At 35.1% G+C, this 21,064-nt stretch overlaps 1 protein-coding gene across 1 annotated transcript in view; it reads right to left on the reverse strand.

The window, feature by feature from the left end:
• Positions 1 to 7,251: 7,251 nt before the first annotated feature.
• Positions 7,252 to 21,064, reverse strand: part of LOC108978332 (UPF0687 protein C20orf27 homolog) — a 50,580-nt gene continuing 36,767 nt past the window's right edge. Inside the window, exon 2 of the mRNA XM_018948556.1 lies at positions 7,252 to 8,485. Coding sequence (XP_018804101.1) covers positions 7,995 to 8,485 — 491 coding nt within the window. The 3' untranslated portion in view covers positions 7,252 to 7,994. The remainder of the gene's footprint in view (positions 8,486 to 21,064) is intronic.

The raw sequence follows: 21,064 nt of genomic DNA on the forward strand, positions 1-21,064 counted from the left end.
GTATATGTCAAAAACTGAAATATTTGAATTTCACCGGCCTTTAGCCATTACTACACAAAGAATTCAATATTTTTGCACAACTTAGCTTTAAAGTAGATATTTATTGATTCAAAATATTACATAACTATTATTAATTTTTTAAAAACAAAAATTTTTGAATATTAGTATAATTCGCCAATTTCAACAATCTCCAATCGCCAATTTCACGCAATCGAATATATCATGGAATTGTTCTCATATATAGTTATATAAGAGCTTATAAATATATATGTATTTACACATAAAAGTACCTATGTAGTTACACGATTTAAAGCTTTTAAGATCTTAAGGACCTTAATAAATAGAGGTACATGTATAAATAAAAAAGTATTGTGTTTAAGGATTAGAATATATATTTATGTGTATATATAAGAGGGTGTATACTAGATATTAATATTTTATTGCTAATATATTTTTTCGTTTTTCGTTTTTCTTATTTAACTAAAGAATAATTAGTAATATATTGAGTGGTAATTATTGTAATGATTTATTAGATTTTAAGAAATATTAAAATATATTAAGAACTTTAAAATCAATTATTATTAAATATAATTTTTGTTTAAGATAAATATTATTTACTTCATAAATTCTCTTTTTTTAGTCACGTTGTGTAATAGATATAATATAAATTCGATACTTGACCTTGTGTGTGTTGAACCGACCATATAATATTCTAGCAACATTCTGCAAGAAATCAAAATACCTTAAGGACTTCACACACCATTACCAATCATATGGAGTAAAGTCAATCGAGTGTTATATTTTTGTTGACCATTTTAGGCACAAAGATACACTGTTATCAGTGTTTTAAGGAGCTGCTCCGATCTGGGGAGAGAATAGCATTGGCAGCAGGCATCAGGAATGCGCCATGCCAAATTGCTTTTGGGAGAGTTCAACCTCACAAAGTTTAAGAAAATGATCAAGCTCTGCCAAGACAAATTCCGCCAGCTTGTCGCGCTCTATAAAAAGCACTCCAAACTCAGGTAACACTTGTCATAGTCTCTTGCGCAAACTGCCGGTTCTGCGACATGGAACAGGAATTCCCAGAACACCTGATTCTGAACTGCTCAGCACTTACCCTTGCTGACCATATGTGATATAATGGAGGCCAATAGACCGTAGGTCGCAGTGTAAAACATCAATTTTTACAATCTATCCATAAAATCACCCGAAGTTCAAAATCCTTGTGCTTGGTATATGGAAGCTAAGGGAAGTATAGGCATGATTCAATCTATTTCCGGCAAATAGATATCCGATTTTCAGAAAGAGATTATCCTTGAATTTCAATTATATTCTCACACATTGACCGATATTTGTCGTTAAAAGTCAACTATAGGTACTTAGGTTCGAATATTCGGTACCTAGGGAATTGAACAGTTTTTGTTGGATTTGAACAATTTATATATTTATATTAATTGCTTCTTGCTTTATACACTGGAAAGGGATTAGTCAGATGGAATTTAAAATTGTGTTATGTTCGAAGTGGGCGTGGTTGTAGTCTGACTTTGCACCGTAATATGACAATGCTATAAAAAAAAAATACGTACCGAATTTGGTTGACATCAGTCGAGGGGGTCCCGAGATATGTGATTTTACTTAATAGTGAGCGGTGCCACCCAATCGTCCAAATTTTCCAAATTTAACATTAAACATATTAGAGGTCAAATTCCAGTTCTCTATATAATTTGAGTGCTTAGTTATGGCACCCATATGCCCATCTACGAACTCCGTCTTACTTTTTTGACAGGGAACATGTGTACAAATTTTTATAAAGATATCTTAATTTTTTACTCAAGTTACAGCTTGCCATTAAGGTAGCAGTAGATCTGCTGTTCCGGAGTGCAGGCTCCTCTAGAGAAGTGACCATTTACAGTGTGTTCAGGGTTGGTCGAGGAGTTATCAATAGCATCGAATGTCTTTGCGATAAGATATGGTATGGGTGCCGGGCCATAACGGAATCGTAGAAAATTGTAAAGCTTATGATCAAGCAAGCCCTAGAACCGCTATCCTCTTGTGTTCTAAGATTGATTGTAGGAGATCTTGTGATCTAGCTAGCCTATCCCTAGTTGTGGGGCTTTTAACATGCTATTGTCCTATTGTCTCCATGCTATAAAGTTGATAATTTTATCAGATGACGTTTGCAGAAGCTGTTTGGAAGAAGATGAGGTGGAAACCACTGAACACTTCCATCTTGACTGTGCCGTGTTTGGGAGTTCAAGACTTAAACACTTGCGAGCGCATACCTTCAAACATTCCACTGAACTGGACTGAGGTGAAATTAACCGCCTATGCAAATTCGCGTTTTACCAATCTGTAAGTCCGAACACAGTAGCTCTTACTTTCTATGGCTACACAAAAGACTACATATACTAGTCCACATGCGATCAGCCATCTAGCCTAACTAAACCGACAGCATGTGCGAGGGTCGAACAATCCGGGTGATTGGATTTCAACTCCTCTCGTCAACCTGATCATTTATATATATGTAAAGCCCATATATATATCGCTTAATTTTAGGTAAAACGGAAAACCGTTAAGTGAACAAAACGATTATACTCTGTTAAAACATGTTGCAAGAGTATAAAAATATACTTCATTAAAAATTTTACACCAAAGAGAGTGGTCTTTTGCAATTACTTTAAGTTTCGCACAACTATGGAAGCATTCATTACAAATTTGCTTATCTAATCTTACCAACCTAAATTTAGTTAAGAAAACATGCTTTAGTTTGATCATATTCTACAACAGTTCAACAATCCAAGCTCCTTATCAAGGGTTTTGTTAGAGCGGTAGGAAGACGCTAAAGCGATAATTGAATCATTTACACTGAAGCCCTTGGGTTTACTTATTTCTATGTTGAGAAGATGATGTTTGAGATATCCGTATCGGTTAACGCATTGCTCATTTGAATTGTTACTGAATTATTTTGGAAGAGTCCTTTGATGTGTGGAAAAACAGCGCATCTGTACTATCGCATTTTTCTTAACAAAAAAATACGTAAAATTATCTCTTCGGTTAAAATCATTAAATCTGAGCCTCGCATGACACCATAGATCACATTTATTGATTTTAGGGTTTTTAAGTATAACCAAAGTTCGAACCACGTTTTTAACTTAATATTTATCTTAAATTTTAAATCATTGGGAAATATTTTATCGAAAATTTTAAAAAATAAATTCATTTTGTGACACAGTGTAATGCATTCGTTTAGCAAATGAAATCACTTCTTAGTCAACTAAATACATGTGGAAAGTTACAAGCAAACCTGAATTGAAAATTTGAATGAAAACTTTTTTTTTAAATGATGAATTACACAAGTGGGTTTTGGAACACATGGGGATTAATATAACTGTATTGCATTTTTGAAGATTTGTTTGTATTTATACTATATAAATACATACATGTGTAGTTAAAAAGTTTGTATTGGTAGTGTTAGCATAAGATCGTTTTAACATTTTTTATAAAGTGGCATTAGGGATATGAGTACATAGAATAACATGTATGTACATATATAAAAAAAAGTCACTATTAGGGCGTGTAAAATTTAATTTAATATGATTTTTTAAAAATTCTTTACGACATGTACATATATAGTTATAATAAAGGGGTACAGTTAGTTAAAAGTAATGTTGTTTTCTTCATGTGCAGTCAGTTCTTTTCATAAATTTAATTTTATAGTGCTAAGTGTACCATATATATTTTTACCCATTTATATGTACGAAAAAGTGCTGAAAAAAAGGATAATTGAATATTTCTAGAGCGCGTACATTGTATACAATCCGACAAGGTTTTGTTCTAAGCCACAATTATGTGTTAAGCTATGCCATTTTGCCTACTTTAATACTACATACATATGTACATTTTTATTTACAAACCAACTGAAATAAAAAGCAATTCAATATTATTATAATTATATAAAAATAAAGTTATAGAAATAATTATAATAACAATAATCGACTTACGCCACATTAAATATATACAAGACAACTTATTCCCACAAAGCGCGTTCCAATGTGATCATTCATTGCATTTAAATATTTAAATATATTATAAATTAGATGTAGATTCTAACCTCAGGTACAAACTAAAAAAAAAAAAAGACCAATGCTCCAAAATTTCCATCAAATATTTTATGGAATCACGCAGTTAAAGCGAGTTTGGTTTTATTTCAGGCAAACTGAATTCTACGTATATCAGAAACACAAGCTACGAAGGCGAAACAAGTGAACCACAACCATCGCCAGTTATCGAAGAATTACTTTTGGTAACTTTCCCCCAAAGTTAAAGCAAATAAGAAGAGCTCTGTGAGTTGTTTCGAGAAATACCTTTTGAACTTCGTACCAAAGTACTTATAAGTACCAAATTCTATACCCTAGGAAGATGGTGTCATGTAGAAGTTCACGCAAGTAAGGACAGTTCTCTGAGCGCCATTAACTTGGGGGTGGCCAGAAACGATTCTTTTACATATGACCCAAGCAGTTCACGACCAGACCAGACCAAGTATCCTCTGGATAGCCTAAGAACATCTGTTTGAAGGCAAGCTAAAGTGAGAATTCGGAACATTCCTCCCCAGGTATGTATGCTCGGGTTGGGACCCGCCACTTAAAATACACCCCCAATGAAAAGTAGGAAACAGGCCGGCTATAACACCGTAAGCCATGTCTTTGCCAATAAAGAAGACAAATTCCATACCAATTATAATATTTCGTCAAGGATACTTCCTGCTTGCATAAGTTGCCTAAAATCTCAAACATTATTTAACATAAATTACAGATATTTGGTGTAACTGTAAACTACTCATCTAATATTGTTGTGATATATATGTAGATATATTGGCCATTTTAAAAACAAAAAATATGATGAATAAATACCGACACTTGTCTTCATTTATATATTTTACATATTGATCACTATACGGTGACCCAATATCTTTGTACTCAGCGTTTGGGAACTAAGAGAAGGAATTTGTATACCGATTTTGATCATTCTATTAAAGACAGAAGAGAACAGAGGAAATTACAAACCCAATTCCCGATTAGTAGGTTTAATGCCCATATTCCGATTTCTGAACTGATATAAACTACTGACATGACAGCAAGATTATTATCCGGTTCCGCACATTTTCACTCCACAACAGTGTTTGTTTCTGGGATATAAATCATACGGCTGGGTGGGGTGGAGATATACCATTTAGACTTTACTTTGCTAAATTTTAGTGTTGTAGCTTAGTGTTGTCTTTGAATGTCTCGAAATTAGTTGCACATTATTATCTTGCGAAATTTCAGCATATTTCCAGAAGAGATCATCTTCGTTTCCCCACTACTAATTTTTTCTTGGTTTTTTCATTTAATCAGGATCGTGTCGATGTTTTGAAACGTGGTTTGAAACGCTTATTGGCCCGAACGCGTATTGATCAGTCGACCGTATGGATGCTTCAAAACAAGCTAAATTAACAAAAGCTGTTCGCGCAGGAATCACTTTGAAGCAAATGGTTGCCTGTTTTTGTGGAACAAGTGGATATATCGCAACCATGTCTGTTTGCAAGTAGCTTAGGAAAACCGACCGCAGAAGACGGATCACTCTTCACCATCATAATGCGAGCTTTCAATCATTATCGACTGGACAATTGAGTTTTTTGGCACTCAAACCATTAATTTGAAGAGTCATCCACCGTATAGTCTTGACTTGGCACCGAATGAATTATTTTTATTCTCGTAAGAGGTCAACGTTTTTCGAGGCTGCGGTTGATGCGCTCAAGGAGCATGTTTTGGAGATATCACAATCAGAATGGCAAACATTTTTCGATAAATGGTTCAAACGTAAAAAAATGTAAAATATTTTCCAAAACTATAAGCGATTTTTGATGACAAAAATTAATTTTTCTTCTAGAATCCCGAATACGTATATTTGTATATTAAAAGCAACCTATATATTTTGCACACATATACACTAGTCAAAAAAAGTTTGCGTACAAGCTTCACATACTGCTTAATTATTAAAAAACAAAAATGATAGTTTCTAGTAACATAAAACTTCTCTTAAATGCTTTGATATTGAATTAACGAGATTTCACATCTCCTCCGGTGTGATTTTGCTCCATTCCTCAACACTTTTTAGCATTTCTTTCGAAGAAATATGGTGTTAGCGGATTCGACGTTCTAACAAATCCCAAAAGTGCTCAATGGGGTTGAGATCTGGTGATTGGGCGTGTGTAATTATTTGGCAACATTGGAAAGCAATGTTTTATGTATATCTAAATAAACTCTCTTATCCATTGTTGACTCAATAAACTCGACATTGCCTACTCCTTTGCTAGACATGCTCCCCCACACCATTACAGTACCACAACCATGTTTTACTGTCGCCGCAATATTATGTTTACTGAGTGCAGTACCTGGTTTTCTACAAACAAGCCTCAGTCCTGTTATTCCAAATATGCAAAATTTGCTTTAATTCGAGTAAATAACTCGTTTCCAATGTATATATGATATGGATGGCTTCTCCGTGCGACGCGGCTTCGAAAACCAGTTTTTTTTTAATTGTTGCAAACGGCGTCACTGCAAATGGTTTACAGGAAACTTTTTTTAACCTCTTTCGCAGCGTCTGAAACCTTCGTCTTTGGATTTTTCTACAGTTCCTCAAGGATATAGCGGTCCCTCAATATAAAGTGGCGCTCTGAGCGAGGCTTTGAGACGATTTATACGTTCCAATCAAGCATAAAGCAGTGCGTTCAGCCCACTGTCGGACCGATTTCATGGAAAGTGTTTCTTTCTTTCTATAACTTCAATATTATATCTCTTTCACTGGCAGTTGTTGGCTTTATTTTTCTATCCATTTTACAAAACTTTATTTTCATAACTAAAATTTCACAGAAATACTTCCAGCACTACGAAAAAATGTGATTTAATTAATTTTAGTGCAGTTTAACCTGAAAGACATTCTGGGATTTAACATGTTTTGCTTTGTATCCAAACTTTTTTGTACGCAAACTTATTTTGACTGATGTATGTTTTCTGATAGTTTGTAGGAAATTAATCTAATAACAGAATTTCTTTCAGTGTAAATGTACCGACCATCTAATCAATTACAGCCTGGAAAACGATTAAATATTTTCTAAATTTTGTTATCTGTTGGAACGCTTTGAAATAATAAAAATAATAAAATAATAAAAAACAATAATTTTGCACAAATACAAAATAAAAACAAAATGAAAATGTTTACTTGAAGTTTTATTAAAGAAATAGTATTATTTTACAAATACAATTAATTTCCGTTCGGATAAAATGCAGCTTTACAGTTCTTACTGGAATTACACAACAACTTTCGAACGTGCTCAAATTTCATGGTAATAAATTAGACAACTCCCTTCATACAATACAGCACTAGTATGTTTTTCGGTATTTATTGCGACGTTTGACTTGTTTCCGTTATTTTTCACCCTTTTTTCTTCTAGTGAGTAATGAATACTTTCAGTTTGCACACAAAACGCTTGCTGTGGCTTAAAGTAAGTAAGTTTCTATAYAGGCAGGTGTGTGGGTATGTATGCATACATACGTATGTATTTAAGTATGCATGTATATAATATTACACTTCGTGATGTATAAAGTTGATCGAGGCATAATTTTCACTAATGACTAATTACAAATAGATTTTTCAATGAAATTATTTGCTGATAAATAGCGTCGTTATTTAAAAAGTTTTCCTCTACGATCATTTTCATAAATGCTTAACCCTTAAGTATATATTTTATTTTTATATTTATATTTATACAAATAACATTTCAGTTTATTTATGACTTTTAATTTTTAATTTGCATTTAAGGTTTTTTTCGACGTAATTTTAATTAAACGGTGCATATAGTTTGCTATACATATACAAAGATAGTTGTTTACTTTAGAATTTCTCATGTATAATACATTTCCAAAAGAGTTAATTGGCAGCATGCTCCCTACGCCTTAGTCGCCTTTCTCAAAACGTGGCACGTCAGACTCCGACTCTTCAGGGTCCTCCTCACCTAAGCAATGTATACCACTGCGCAGCAGCGGCGTACCTTTGCCTTTACCCAACGCACGCGCTATGATCATTAGCTTAATCACTTCCTTCGAGTCTTTGGCGTTGACGATGCTCACCATTTCGCGTAGCAGATTTTCTTTGTAGGCAAAAAATTCAATTTGCATTTCGAAATAATCCTGTTCTGGATGATTGACACCGGCAAACGTCGATATGCGACAATTTGGATTGCAATTCGACGACTCCAAGGATGGATGAAATGTGGTGCCCTTATCGAATAAGGAAACGGGTAGTTTCAGATCGACCCTGTATCTGTGATTTACTTGTAGGAAGCCCAATTTTATGAATATAACATCATCGCATCGATCGTAGGTGACGCTGTGACCCGATTCAAGATCATCCTTCAGATTGTCCGCATCAAAGTGCACACGATGTTCTGAAAGGAGGAGAAAAGTGGGGCGAATTTCTAGATTAATATATAACTTATTGTATATACATATGTATGTAGGTTTTATAATCAGTAAATTATAATTAAACTACGAATGAATGGTGTACTAATAAATATCCTAAATATACTTTTACAAGATTGGGTAAGGTCAGTATAATTAGTAGAAAAACATGATTTAAAAAAAATTGATTTAATCAAAGAAGGGCACCAATGTTAAATGCTTTTCAGGTTAGAATGCAACATGCTGAGAAAACAACACGCCCGGACATAGGGCAGCGTGAATGCGACATTTTCGTGAGAAAAGAAAACGCTATAAGGTTATTACCACGCAAGTGAAATAGGGCTAAGGACGGACAGAAAAGAGAATTATGAGGAAATGTGTAAAAATGTGTGTATGGAATAAACTCAGCTAGGGACGGCATAACACTATTTTTGGTGATGGCATATAGAATTTTTAGAAGTTGAGATGTCCAATGTAGAAATGACCGCATTGGCCATCTAGAACTCATTTTGACAATAAATATGAGTTGATGTTGATGGCCGTCCTGGACGTGGTTCGTCGTTAACGCGTTCTCGACCCTCTTTGATAATAATATTTCCCAAAAGGTTTTTCACGAGAAATTTAAATTAAAAAGTCTTACTAATTTCAAGTTATTTGTTTCAATATAAAGAAAAGTTAGAAATACGTCAGCTTGCTGAAAAATATGTGGCATTTATTTAAGTTGTGATGTTTTAGAATCAAGTGATGCCCATCACTGCGTAGTTCTTTTTTCTCCTTTCACAATTGCCATATCGAATTTTCGTTTTTTATAAAGCGGCTAAATTCGTCACGCAGTGTAATTATTTGCCTGTGAATGATCTCATCGTAAAAAATGCAAATGAATAAAGTGAAGTTTATAATCAAACAATTATAATGGCTGCTGAAGTATAAAACGATTGTATGAAATCATATACATTTTATTAGAAGCATAAAAATCGAATTAAAAAATTGGGTGTTTAATTCTTTATGCGAGAATACATAGAATATATGTACATATATAGTAAGAATGTATATCTTCTTATTTATAAAAGTGAATTAATAAACTTACAATCATTTTTTGAACTCACTCTTAATAAAACTGCGGATAACGGTGATTTCGTAATTAAAAAAGAAGCAAATAATTATTTTTTTAAGTCCACTTAGTGGGTCTCTGATAAAATGAAATTAATTGCCAACAAAAAAAAAAAAGAAGAATTGCCAACAATTTAACACCCACACTAAAAAGAGGCAAGAAAGTGTTATTGGTGTAATAAAAGAATACCGAATGGGAGCAGCTGAGCTTCAGCTTGTTTGCACACCAAATTGTTTGCTAGTCATAAAAACGATGCACTGCGGCCATATAAGGATTTATATCACCATATAATTTGTATTCAAGATGCAGGTGTATAGAAATATACAGTATGAAACTGTGAGGGAGCGGAAATTTCGTCACGACATTGGAATTTCGATTGCAACCAAAAGCTATCTTCGGAAAAAATCGAATAAGTATCAATCGCCATAACTTGCCAGGACGCGTTACTACTAGCTTGTCGGTGATTTGTTCAAAGTATGGACGGAACCCAGACTTAATGAAATTACATAAGTATATCTAAAGTGGTATATCTAAAGTCGATTCCACTTTTTTTGCATCTGATTGAAGGATGAATTCGAGGATGGAGCCATGTGTAGAAGTTCACGCAACTCAGGAAGGTTCTCTGCGCGCCATTTACTTGGGAGTGGGCAGAGACGATTCAGAAACGTGCTAAAGTGAGAAGACGAATGAAGCCTGCGAAGGGTTGTGCGCTGGGTTTGGGACCAGTCATGTAAAAAAAATACCCCCAATAAAAAGGGCACAACAGCATCAGATGACAGACCCTCCATTTGATGACGATTAAGAGACAGCGGCTAGGCGAGCTAGGTCATGTCGTCCGAAAACCGGCGATAACTGCGTAAGCGGGACGCCAATAAAGAACATCATACTTTTGAGACTGAAAAACAATTAATTGTAGGAGACAAACTTATATCAGTCTTAAGTTATAGGACCAAACGCTATATAGAAGAAGAACGGTCAAATACTTGACAATAAAAAATACTTAAATAAATATTTGCAAAAAAAAAAAATGGATAGGTTGAGCAGCTATTGACTTTCGTAATTCAACCGAGCCAAAAACCCAAATTTATAGAATAGTGAAAGTTTTTTACACCAATAAATTTTTGGACGTGCCGAAATGAATGTATGGACTAAGTCAACAAACTTTATATAAACCAGTTTGAGCTTCAGGTGTCATCAACATATTAATGAACAAAACTGCCATGAATTTTGGTGAAGACCGTCACCGTTAGAAATAAGTAGGTGCAATATACTCGAACTTTTGTGACCTCGATTTCACTATAGCATGGTCTCCTTGAAGTATAATGAATTAATCTAAAATATATGTAAAACGATCCTGAAGAATTCTTTTAGACCTTTCCTAATACTACCTAATTCGACGTAAATCAGACAAACAACTTAGAGATTCATATATTAGGTTGTCAAAAAAGTCTTGCGGTATTTTTATTGAATTTTCAATTGTTTATAAAATTTTTTTTTGATGACTCATGCCCAGCTCTTGACCGATACTACGGCTGCTACTATGCCGGTCTCTTTCGACCAATTCAGCGATTTTATCGCATTTTTCGACGACAGGCCTTCCGGAGCGTGTCGCATCTTCGACCACCTCTACACCAGAACGAAAACGTTGAAACCATCTATGTGCGGTGGAAATGGAAACTGTATCGGGTCCATAAACTGCACAAATTTTATTGGCGGCTTGAGATGCATTTTTGCTTTTATCGTCGTAGTACTGTATGCTGTATTTTCTCTTTATTTTGCTCTATGTTTGCGACGCTATAACTCACGAACGACTTAAAAGAAACGACAATCAATCAAACACCTGTTAGCGCGTGAAATGGGCTTTCCAAAAAGGTATTGCATGACCCGATGCGACGAATAAAACTAGAACTACGCGCTCTCAGCGCCAACTAGCGAAAATACCGCAAGACTTTTTTGGCAACCTAATATAACCACATCTACATATTTGACAGATTTAGAGAAATTTCCAAAATTTGTAAAGAAGAACAAAGAAAAAGCTGGCATTTATTGTTTTTTTTTGTTTAATATACTTGAGCAGAAAGTGCTATGACTTTAATGGTATTTCGAATAGATGGCTTCGTAATTAATCTCATATGAATGTGCTACATTAAAATTTGCACTATATTTTTCACATAGGTATGTGCGGATTTTCGGCTATAAGCGCGTAAGCGGTGTCTACACCAATAAAGAAGAAGATACTACCCGAGCTTCTATTGGTTTATTGATATAAACTCATTGAAACGGTGAAAAAAATAATGCTAAAAACGTTGTTTATGAACTTAATTTAGCAGCACCTGTGGCTCTTTATTCGCAGTTTTTCAAAATATTTACATAACTTTTCCCAAAAAGTATGTATAAAAACTTGACTAATCGTTCAAAATGAGCATCAAGTTTTACTGCGCGGAAAATATAAACAACGAATGGCAAAATAAAAGTTCAAGTTTATAATCAAACAATGCACACTCTCAAACTCAGACACAAGTTTGTCGTTTTACAAGGGAAAATGTTTAAATAAAGGACTAAGGAAAAGCTAAGTTCGGTGGCAACCGAGCATTTCATACTCTTGCAACTTGCAAGAATCAAAGCCAGAGAAATACTTTAGAGTGTAAAACGTCAACCAAATTATCGGAATACATTGTCCGACATATTCACCATAAGGTTTATTAGAAAAACGAATCGTCATCGAGTCATCGAAAAATGCGAAATTGAATTTTTATTGCTTACGATTCACTACATCATACTACATATATGTATGTATCATAAACTTTTAAACTCCGCTGTCCAATATAACCATTTTGTAACCATAACACACGGTTTTGTTCCAATATGAGTGCTTTCTGTTATATCGTTTTTCCTTCACTTATAACTTTATGAAAATTGAAAACACGTTATTTTGAATTTTAGGTGACCATATGAAGTATGTCGCAGTTGAGATAGTATCGACTCAATTTTATCTAATAACTATTATAATGCGCCATACTAAAAAATGTTCAGTGGATTTCATTTAGGTACCTCACATACTATACGATCACCATATGGAATAAAGTCAGCCGGATGTTCGAAAATACTGGTAATGGTTATATGGGGGTTAATGATATACTGTTATGAGTAAAATATGTTCCGTAATTTTCATTGAACCCGAAACCGGAAGTTCAAAAAAATGTATATTAGGTATATGGGGGCTCAGGGAAGTATTGACCCGCTTCAACCCATTTTTGATACTCAGAGTAACTATCGTCAGAGAAGGATCTCTCTGAATTTCAATTGTATATTTCACACATTGACCGATATTTTCGGTAAAAAAGTGAAATATAGATACTGGGATCCAGCTATTCGGTACCTAGAGTCTTGAACAACTTTGGTTAGATTTGGACAATTTTTCGTGAAAAGGTGGCATTTTTGGGAATTTTTACTTCAAAGTTGTATCACGTTATATAAATTGTTTTTTGAATTGCACACTGGAAAAAAGAGTTAGACGAAATTTATATCGGTTGGTCGGGTCTCGAGATATGTGATTTCACCAAAAAGTGGATGGTACTATGCACATCGTCCAATTTTCACACCGGCTCCCATTAAGCCCTCTCATATCATTTCGGAAATAAAATGTAATGTCTCTGGCGTATTTAGTTAGTGATTTATTGCGATATTAGAAATGTTTAACAGTACTGTTATATAGGGAGTAAGCGGGCTATCATCCATTTTAATATAGCAGTGTTTAAACATTTGTCATGAACGAATTTGGTTGTTCTAGCTTAAGCGGTTTAGGAAATATGTATATGAAACCAAAAGTGATATCATGTCCACTTTTTTGATTGCGCTCATCTACAAATCACAACTTATTTCATCAAGATATCTCAATTTCGACTCAAGTTACAGCTTGTACCGACGGACGGACAGACAGGCAGTCACTTCATCTCGGCATCCTGATGATTTATACTTATATATATATAATCCTATATCTATCTCGATTAGTTTTAGGTCATATATACAACCGTTCGTTGAACAAAACTATTATACTCTGTAGCAGCAAGTTGCAAGAGTATAAAAAACAACCATTGCGTGCTGTTCAATCATCAAATCCATTGCATTGTGTCTGGGGCCACAGGTGGGTGGATGTGTGCGGGTGACGCGCAGTTAATGAATACTACTTCTATTTTGGCAATTATACGGTGGAGGCAGACAGGAGTTTGGAAAATTTGTTAGAAATTAAGCACAAACAAACAAGCGATGTARTAGGAGAAATAACAACAAAGAGCCGATATGAATTCGTTCATGAAGTTGATAGTTACTAAGATATTTAGTAATTACATAACTAATAAAGTAATTATAACCGCTATGAAGTTCTTGAAACCGAACAAGGACAATCAGCTTTTAACAGACAATGTGAAATCTTGGAAAGTTGCTAATAAAATCGATCTAGAAGTTGGTTAAGCGGAGGTTAAGCATCGCACTGTGTAGTTAGTTATCAGTACCAGGACTCGTTAAAAGATCTGTATTAACGTCCGTGTATAAGAATGTCTACCTTGTGACAAAAAACCGCCCCAAAAATGTAATTAAATTCCCCGGGTAAATGATATTTCACAAAAATGTATTCTGCTAAATTGGTAGAACTGTTCTTAATTACTATGCCAAATATGAGCAAAATCTGTCACCCAGTTTGTTTACAGCAGCTGCTTAAATTGGTCCACCTCAGTAGTGCGTTGCGAATTTTACAATGCATAAAAATATGGAAAAAAGAATTTGTCTTAAATTGTGTATTTCTAACAAAATTTCGTGAGCGGAATTGTTGAGAATGTATGTTGAATTTATGGTGATTCACTTTCATCAAAAACACAAGCCTATGAGTGGTACAAAGCTTTCAAAAACGGTTGAGGGTTCGATGACGACATGCGTCGTTCTGGATCACCTTCGACCCTTTCAGCTGATGAAAATGTTAGAAAAGTGAAGAACATCGTGCCTGAAAATCTTCAGGCAAGTATTAGGGAAATGGCCAGAGAGCTCGACATCTCTCGTGAGTCCGTTAGAATTATTTTGGTGGATATTATGCGTATGAAACGCGTTCTTGTTCGACTCGCTCCGTTAAGGAGTACCGTAAGCAGGTCTCTTTGGACATGAATACCATCGATTAAACACCGTATTCAGCAGATTTGGGAATAATTAAATATTTTGCGTTTTATTGACAATTTACGGGTACTTTTTTGTCACAATGTATATCTGTTCAACATAAAACTACAGACCTTTTCATTATAAAGTAATTTTTCACTAGTGTTAATTAACATTTCACTCAAAACTGAGACGTAATGGGCTTATTAATTACATGCTGTATATACATATGTACTTCAAATAGATTACACACACTCATATGAAGATTAATTAGCGTAATATTACAGAGATAATTTAAACACTTATCTGTGTCGGATTATGTTAATTGACAACAAAAATATAAAGCTTTGCGGCTAACCGCCAAACAACTGTTACCGATTTAAATTATATATGAGGTTATAGCAATACCGAACATTCAACCACTGCTGTAAGCGATTATTGTCTAGGCAATATAACTAAACGAATTAAGTGTAAATTATTAATGCAAATAATTACAGACACAACAGTAGTCGGAAAGTGGAATTAAGTGAATCTGAGTAAATTCGCAAATGCAGTAAAAAGTGCTGTTCGTCAAAATTTGTGTAGTGAATTATGAAGTTATGAAGGATCGCGCGAGTTTATGATCACGAAAAGCACTTTTCAAATTAGCTAGAAAGGAAGAGATAAGCTAGAGCGTCACTGAACTTTTCATATCCCCACAATTTGTAAGGATCAAAACCGGATCAAACCGGTAGTACTCAAATATATTCGATAACATATTTTCATGAAATTTTTGAAATATAACCCACATACTAACCGAAAAATAGTCTGATAGTCTAACAAAAATCATTATATCTAGTATATGGAAGCGGAAGTAATTCGTGAACCGATTTCAAACATATTCGCCATTTAGATATAGAATATCCAATTTTATAGTTTTACTAAAGTGTGCTGAAATATTTTACATATTGGCATATATAGACCGTTGTTTCTTTTTTATTGGGGGTAGTTTCCAGTGGCGGGTGCCAATCCCAGCGCACAACCTGGCTAGGCGAGTAGTATAGAGTTTTAGACACATTTACTATATAGTCAGCCGATTATTTCAAGAACGACGTCCGCTTGCAGGTGCACCTCTGGTGAACAGACGCCGTAATTAGACTTCAGCAAATCCTTAAACCTAATATGTCGGAGTGGCTCCGCTGAAGCTTCTTCCCAATCCACAAGGGGTAAGTCTCCTTAATATCGCATATACATACTTATTGAATCATATAATTGCGCCTTTAGACCTAGAAAATCTACAATTGACCAGATTTTCATCATGTGCAGTCTTCGACAGCACGAAAAGAAGCTCTCTAATATGCCGCTATGTCTGAGTACCGTCAGGATCGGGAAGGGCCTGTCCAAGCTCTTCGATACTAAGCGAGGTTTCAGATAAGGATACTTCCTATCGTGCGATTTCTTCAATCTATTAGTGGAGTAAGACAAAGCAGCAGATCTGAATAGAGAAGGTAAAATATTCTACAAGAGTGTACAACTACTGGCGGAAGCCGATGTCATCGATATCATTAGTTATAACAAGCGCGCCGTTTGTATTGCTTTCTGCAGACTGAATAAGGCCTATGGTTTTGGTTATGAATGACGATAAGACGAAATATTTCCTGTCATCAAACAAATGGTCAACGCATTCGCGACTTGGCCAGCACTTTGAAGTCGAAGATAATTTCGTCTTGGTTCCAAGCCAGCATCAACGTCAGCCTCAAAATTCAACGACGTAAGCTGAAGAGTCAACGTTACGAGCATTTGAGAGAAAGGTTCCGCTGAAGATTTATGGTCCTATGCGCATAGGCAATGGCGAAAACCGCAGTCGAGGGAACGATGAACTGTATGAAAAGGACTGACGCGATATTGCAAACTCGGCTATAACCGCGTAAGCGGTGTCTACCGCAATAAAGAAAAATATTTTAGATTTTGACCGATACAGACGTTATGAATCCAACCACAATACCATATATGATATAAATTTGACCGGAAGCTTGAACATTCTTACATTATGTATGTATATCAGAAGTATGACAACTATTGACCGATTGTGTAAGACTTAGTCATAGCCTCTGAGGTCCACATATTCTGTATATAGGCGTAAGACGTGAGATGACATAACGAATGCCAGGTTCTAGACAAAAGTTTTTCGATAACATCATTGGCTCTCGAAAATTAATAAATCAGATATATAGGAAACTGACGTGGTTGCAGTCCAATATAACATAGAATATCGAGGTAATATTATGCACAAAATTTGGTTGAAATCGGTTGATTAGTTCCTGTAAAAACACCTAGTAATATTCAGTAATATTAAGAACTAAGAATACAGTCTTCGATGGGGGGTAACCCTTAATAGATTTCATAACATCAACATTGTTTGATAGAACATAGAATTGTCATCAGCCTTTACACATTATATCTGCAAAAATCACTACCTATCAAAACGCACACTATCAATGAGTTTGATGTGTTTAGATAGACCAAGCAGAGATTGTGATCGTTTACGAACCTCATTGGTCGTCCCCACTCAACGTACTCAAAAGGTATAAACTGTAATGCCTTACATATCAAGTTGGGCGTCATTTTAATTATTAATGTAAAATAAATTTGTTGCCATTTAAAAATCATTTAACTGTGCGCCAACACAACATAGTGCTAAGTGGACGCTGGCTGGCAGTCATAATTCTGACACGCTTCGCAATTCACGAACGATAATATTCGGTTACAAGGTGGGTGCGGCAATTTAGTGGCGCTTAGCAATTCCACACAGGACTGGAGGAAGATCGTAAATGCAGTGTGCATATGGCGTGTCGCCCTTTATTTTGATCCAATTGTAGAAGCACCAAAGCATACTCTACATTAATGACGTCACATGTTCGCGTGCGATGTGGGGGAAAAGCGTCAATTAATTCGGATTAGCGACGTGACCGTGGCAACATGGGCAAGCGCGCATAGCTACAGCATAAATGCTACAATAATCTCGAGAGCGAAAAACACGTGTACATTCGAAGGTTTGGTTGGAAAACAACAGAAACAGAGAAAAGTGTGGAAAATATAAATAACATTGCGTGTAGTAGTATTATTGTATTTATTTTAAGTTTGTCGAATGTTTTTCAGTTGTGAATTGGCTTGTGAGTTTTTCTGTATGATAATATTATTTTCAGGTTCGTGCACTTTCGCACATTCCATTGTTGGAAAAAAATATTTTAACTTTGAAAAAATAAAGTATTAGAGTTAGATTACTAAGTGTTATTATTGGTCCATTTTAAAGTAAGTGTGTTGGCTTTTCGCACATTTTTACTAAATTGTTGGATAAATATATGTCAAAGCAAATAATTAATTCTAGGCCGGACAAAAATCCGAGCCCGTTCCAAAACATTCGAAAACATGAAAAATCATAAAGTGACTCGATTTGAACAATTCCTTCGGAGATTGTACTATTGCCTTAGGCAGTAATCCATGACAAATTTCCTGAAGATATCTCGTCGATGGAAAAGGTTTTCCATACAAACACTTAATTCCGATCGTTCGCTTTGTTTGGTAGCTATATAGTATAGTAATTCGATATTTGCGACTCCCACAAAGCAGTTTCTTGGAGACAAAGGGACGTGTGCAAAATTTCCTATCGATATCTCATAAACTGAGGGGGTGCGCATACATATATGCAGTTGGACAAGGCTTAATCGACTTTGCTCGCCTGCTGTCGCATATTTCGTGCTAGTGATATTGTTTAAAACTATAAAAGTGAGCTCACACTCAAGAAAGATTTTAGGTCAGTATCAGCTGAATAGAGAAAGATTGTACAGTGGTGGCCGTACACAGGTGATATTGATATCATTGGCCTCAACTACCGCGCTCTCTCCAGACTGAATAAGGCAGCGAAGTAAATGGGTCTGGTAGTTAACGAGGGCAAAACGAAATATCTTCGAATTGGCTCCCACGACACTGTTGACTTGGAACCAGTATCAACACCAACAAAATCTCTAATTGGTGTCAAACATCGGCTATAACCGCGTAAATGCAACACCACTTCAAATCTTATACGCTTATTTAACTTTAAAATATACCCAGTCCAGAAGTATCGGGAATTCTTCATTTCAATCTCTCGCTTATATGGAAGACCGGTATATTTTTTTTTCCAGGTTGGTATAACTGTCCTGAATTATGATACCAAAAATTAGCGCGATCTGTCAACCAGTGTCTTTATGTCAGTCAGTCAGTTTTGATGTCTTCAATTAACTCAAAACGGTTTCTACGAAGCGGTTCTTTGAGTTACAAGAATAGCCAGAAGTCACATGGGGCCAAATCAGGTGAATGCGGTGCTTGCTCAATGATATTTGTTGAGTGTTTGGCCAAAATTTAACATAAATGCATTACAAAATTTTGTAAAATTCGATAAACACTACTGAGGTCGACTGACATAAACACACTGGTGTACTTGACTTCCATATAAGCGGGAGATGAGAGGGGGAAATGAAGAATTCCTGATATTTTCTTGACAGAGTGTAGATAACGCAAGCATCAATAGAGATTTTGTGATCTCTTCTAAAAATAAAAAAACAACAACAACACCACAAAGTTCTCATACTCAATATTAGAAGCACAGTCCTTTCGAACCACAAATTAATGATATTCCTCGTGCTGCCTTTGTACCAATACTATACATATTATATATTGTAGCATTAAACAAAAATTATATTTATTTACTTTATTTTAGTTTCTTTTACTTTGCTATCAGGCATTTTTTCGTCCCAATTATATACTTTTTTAATAAATATGCTCAAAGAGCTTGCTAAGTCTGGTTCCGGCTATTATCATTCGGACTGGGTCAAAATTTCAGCATGACATGTTCAGCCACACAATTTAGTATAGAAAGTTACGTAATATATTATATACGCCAATATTTGGCTGGAGCACGGGAACATATTAAAATGTCTTTCTTGTCAATGAGTAGCACATAAAAACACATGTACGTACACGTACACAAATCAATCAACATCTGTACGTTAAAATTTGAATTTTCGAAATCAATTTATAAATTGTTCAATTGGGTTCAATTAACCGAACAACAATTTCAATACAACAAGTACAATAGTTAATTATATACAATTATACATGACACCACACTGCATCTTCTTGTGGTTTGTGGAGCAAATTACGTTTTAATATGCTTTGTTGCCGGGTATATGTTATACATGCTATGCAGGTTGTATTTTATATTTTGGGTTTTGGTAACTCCAGTATTGAAAACTTGGCTAAGCAGTGTCTACGCCAATAAAGAAGAAGAAAAAGTGTTGCAATCTGCCAACTCACAATTTTATCGCAAAGTTTCATATTTTTGACGTTGTTTACAGTAACTTTAAATATTCATTTCGCCTAAAAAATCTAATCTAATAGCGAACATTTTCGCGCGATTCTTCTGTACAACTTTCGAAGTAGATTAAATTCTCCATAAAGAATCACTGTTTATCATTCATATTGTGAAATCAATCGAGACGAATATCACTTCAAGACGAATTTCGTGAAGGCCGTCCAACATCAGTTGTTGTTCCTGATACTATTGTTACTGTGCGCAAACCGATATTGTTAGATCCTCGTGTGACCTATTGTGAGATTGGGACTACTATGAGCATTAGTAGGACTAGGATCGCATGAACATTTGATTGTAAACTTTTTTTTCTCGTTGGATCTCACACAATTTATCGATCATTTTGAATAATTTTTACATTAAGTAATTAAACAATTAAGTTTTTACTTAATGTAAAAATTAACTCGCGTATGAGCCCGCGAGTACACAACTGTCTAATGTTTGGATGTTTTAAGATGAGCCAAAATCAACAAAAGTTTGTTCGGGCACTAGAACAATAAATTTTGACTGATACACAACCATCGTTCGCCAGTTGTCTTTTAAGAAATTAGGAAAATCAAGCGCCGAAGACGGACCACTCTTCACCTCGACAATGCGAGCTCTCACACACTTACCGAAACAACTGCATTTTTGAGCACTTAATGATTTGATTGCAAGTTAAGTAAACTGGAATAAAGTTTTGATTTGTCAGTGACTGACACCTTTTTATTCTAGTACATAAAAAATAAACGCTTTTCGTCACCTGAAGATGCGGTTGATCCGTTCAAAATACCTGTTATGGAGATACTTTAATCAGAGTGGCAAAATTGCTTCGACAATTGGTTCAAATCACTCGTCAACAACTCGGTATAAGGGAACTGTGGGACGGCATTTCAAACTCTTTACGTACAGCCGCAACCGAAACCATTGGTTTTCGGAAAGTAC

Source organism: Bactrocera latifrons, unplaced genomic scaffold, assembly GCF_001853355.1.
Source record: "Bactrocera latifrons isolate USDA-ARS-PBARC rearing strain unplaced genomic scaffold, ASM185335v1 scaffold_120, whole genome shotgun sequence".
NCBI lineage: Eukaryota > Metazoa > Arthropoda > Insecta > Diptera > Tephritidae > Bactrocera > Bactrocera latifrons.